The 3,583-nt window shown below is 35.0% G+C and overlaps 1 protein-coding gene across 1 annotated transcript; it reads left to right on the top strand.

The window, feature by feature from the left end:
• Nucleotides 1-361: 361 nt before the first annotated feature.
• On the top strand, nt 362-1,316 carry LOC132167807 (cotton fiber protein). Its single transcript, XM_059578836.2, has one exon. The coding sequence runs from the start codon at nt 500-502 to the stop codon at nt 971-973; it is 474 nt and encodes a 157-aa protein (XP_059434819.2). The 5' UTR covers nt 362-499; the 3' UTR covers nt 974-1,316.
• Nucleotides 1,317-3,583: the final 2,267 nt, after the last annotated feature.

The raw sequence follows: 3,583 nt of genomic DNA, 5'->3' as shown, positions 1-3,583 counted from the left end.
AAGTAAACACCGTAAAATGTTTTCGGTGGAAAATATTTTCAGGAAAAATGACTTCCCTGAAAATATTTTCCGACGGAAACCATTTTACGTTGAAGTAAACAGAGCCTTATAAAATTTTATTATATTAATATTTTAAAATTAAAAATACTGTATTTTAAGTTTTTGCCTTGTGCCTCAATTTCTATTAAGCCTCCAAATTCAAACTTCAAACTTGGAAAAGTAAAAGAAAGGGAAAACTTCAAACTCGGAAAACTTAGTACGAGACCCACCTGGGATGCAACGGCTAGCTGCTTATTGCTTTATATATTATAATATGCGTCCAAAATGCAACCGACCACACCATCTTTTTACAGCTTGGCTCCGCACCACAACTCAGATCCGTCTAAATCATTCACCTTTTATGCTTCGTTAAAAGCTTCCCTACCCATGTCTCCACCCTCGAAGCTCTCCCAAAGCCTCCAGCCAACCTTTCTGCTTACCTTACAGAGCTGCCAGAAAAATGGCCAGAAAAAGATTACCCATTCTCCAAAAGCTCTCAAATCTTCTCAAAGTTTCAATCTTCGTTGCCAAAATGAGAAAACCCATCATTCCTAAGCTCATTTTTCTTAAGAAAGCAAGGAAGCTTAAGAAGTTCAAGCTTCTCAAGCATTACAACTATGGTTTTCTTGAAGAGTACCAGTTCTCTGCTTCGAGCACTCCCCTCTTTCAGTACCACAGAAACCAGTCCAAAAGCCGAAGGCTTCGAGATATCTATTCGATGTTATTTCATTGTACATGTTTGGGTAGTTTGGGAGCTGAAAAAGGGAATGCAGATTATAGATTAGAATCTTTACCTGCTTTGCCTGCCATTGCAGGGCAATTCTTGGAGCCGTTTGATTCGGGAGATGAAGAAGATTCAGTTGATCAAAGGGCTGAGAGGTTTATCCGGAGATTCTACGAAGAGATGAGAATGCAGAGGCAGGAATCACTTTAGCAACTCAACCAAGTGCTGAACATGGATTAATTTATTTACCCAAAAAAACAGAGGAAAGAAAACAGAGAAAGAAGTATTGGACATGGCATGCTGTTATCAAGTTTTGTTGTTTTTGTTTTATTTATTTTTTGTTCCTTTGTTGTCTATTCTCCACAAGATTTTTGTTGATGTGGAGATAGGCTTTGATTTCACTGTTTGTTCAGAGATTTTTCACTGTGTGGAGCTGTGAATTTTTTTATTGAGTGGCAGAGTAGTTGGTTTGAATAAATTATTCAATGTAGCTAAGTTGCCATCTTTGTTATTGATTTGATTGGATGGAGATAAGCAGTGGAGCGTAGGGCATCTGGACGCACTTTCCTGGTTTTGGTCAATGTCTTTAGTCTTTTCTGGTATGGATTGGCGTTTGCTAATAGTCAAATGCTTTCATGAAAAGCTAAGACGACTTTTCTTCGAATATTCTCAAGAAATGAGCGCCTGCTCCCGGTAAACAGGAACCGTTCAATTTTTGAAGTGAATAATAATAATAATGGCTATTAAATTTTTGGACTATAGTGTTAATTGCATTTATAAGATGTTTACATAAATTATTTATGATACCTTTTCAAACCGAAGTAACTAGTTTTTTGAAATAATATCTGATTTCATTTCATATAAAAATGAATAAACATCTAGAGCCCAAAGATTCTAACTAGGAAAAGCAAGTTGATATAGAGTAACAATATCAAATATACACATCGGAACTTCCTCCATTCAAATTTTATCGATAATATTATTCATGGCTACCTTTGCAAGTTTGTGAACTGCCGAATTCGCTGCTCTCTTCACGTGACCAATGGTCCAACTCTTCAACGAATTAAAAACCCATCTTGTATCTCCCGATATATGCCTATAGGTGCTCCATTGTATACCAGGATATCGTATTGCTTGGACCACTTGCATAGAATCACCTTCAAGTTATATATCATGGATGCCCAAATCCCTGCTAAACTTAGCTGTAAGTAAAGCTCACATTGCTTCAGCCACAACCGGCTCCTGCACTGAGTGGAATGTCTTACCAGAAGTTGCATGAACTTGGCCCAAATAATCTCTTACTATTATTCTAACACCTATTCTTCTCATTATTGAATTAATAGCCACATCCCAATTAACGTTATACTTTCTAAAATGAGGTGTTTTTTCCGTTCGCTTCTAGGACAATTCGGTTGGGAGGGGTGAAATCCACACACCCCCCCCCCCCCCCCCACAATACTGTATTACACCCCCCCCCCCCCCCCCCCCCCCTCCCTACAATACTGTATTACATCTGGTCCGGATTCTTCTTGCTAAAACCCCAAATAATAACACTTCATCGTGCTATAATGCCTTCAACATCCAAACTAGTTGATAAAGAGGTAAAGCACAAATACCGAATAAAATATCTACCGGTTTTTTGTAAGTAAAATAGGAAGAAAGAAAAAGGATTAGAAATGAGAATTTTACCACTGATCATAATAAAAGAAAAACGAGGAAGAACCTGTGTTTTTTTAAGTAAAATAGGGGGGAAAAAAACAAAGGATTAGAAAAGAAAATTTTATCGCTTTTGATCATAATAAAAGAAAATGAGGTAGAGTTTGAGAGACTGGACCCATAAATATTAGGGAAAATTACAGTTTACCCTCCTAAAGTTGACAACGTTTTTTAATTCGAACACTAAAGTTTCAATTTTTGCAATCCACCCCTAAAGTTTCAAATTTTTGCAATTTGACCAATTCTATCCAAAGTTTCCTACATTGCCCCTAATTTTTATTTTTTTATTTTTCATAAAAATTCGGGGTGGCTCTTTGGCCATCTGGCCATTTTTACACCCCAAATTTGTTTTTTTTCTTCATAAAAATAAAAATTAGAGGCAATATGAAAAATTTGGGATAATATTAGTTGAATTGAAAAAAATTGAAACTTTGTGGGGGTGAATTGCAAAAAATTGAAACTTTAGTGTTAGAATTGAAAAACGCTGTCAACTTTGAGAAGGTAAACTGTAATTTTTCCTAAATATTATGAAGCTGCCCATTTGATTACTAGTGTGCTCTTAAGAAACAAGTTAGCACATATACTAACTTTACACCGTATTAGTATAAGGTAGGGGTGGACTTAGTACAAGGCTTGAGAGGACTTCAGCCTCCTTAAAAATTTAATACATTTTTTATTTTTATTTTTTTTGTTTATAAGGTAAACCTTTAAAATTTAATTAATTAATTAATTAATTTTTGTTCCCTATACTAAAATTCCTCGTTCCTCCCGCGAGCATAAGTGAATTGTGATAGAAGATGTGAGATCTGATCTTACCAAAGAGAACGCCTTTTCATGCGAGTCCCAAACTTCTAAGCTTTGCATTTTTCCTTGTTAATATATATAACATGTGAAAAATGAGATATTTTTTTCAAAAAATTGTAGTTTACTCCCTCAAAGTTGATAGCGTTTTTCAATTTGAACACTAAAGTTTTAATTTTTGTAATCCACCGCCTTAAAGTTTCAAATTTTTGCAATTTAACCAATTGTATCCAAAACTTCCTCTATTATCCATAATTTTTTATTTTTTATTTTTTATAATTTTTTTTTAAAAAAAATCCGGGT

This window comes from Corylus avellana, chromosome 2, assembly GCF_965113065.1.
Source record: "Corylus avellana chromosome 2, dhCorAvel1.hap1.2, whole genome shotgun sequence".
In the NCBI taxonomy this organism is placed as follows: Eukaryota; Viridiplantae; Streptophyta; class Magnoliopsida; order Fagales; family Betulaceae; genus Corylus; species Corylus avellana.
This window is presented reverse-complemented; position numbering and strand designations above follow the sequence as displayed.

Coding starts and splice junctions, on each gene's coding strand:
- LOC132167807 (XM_059578836.2), top strand. CDS start 500: ATGGCCAGAAAAAGATTACCCATTCTCCAAAAGCTCTCAAATCTTCTC.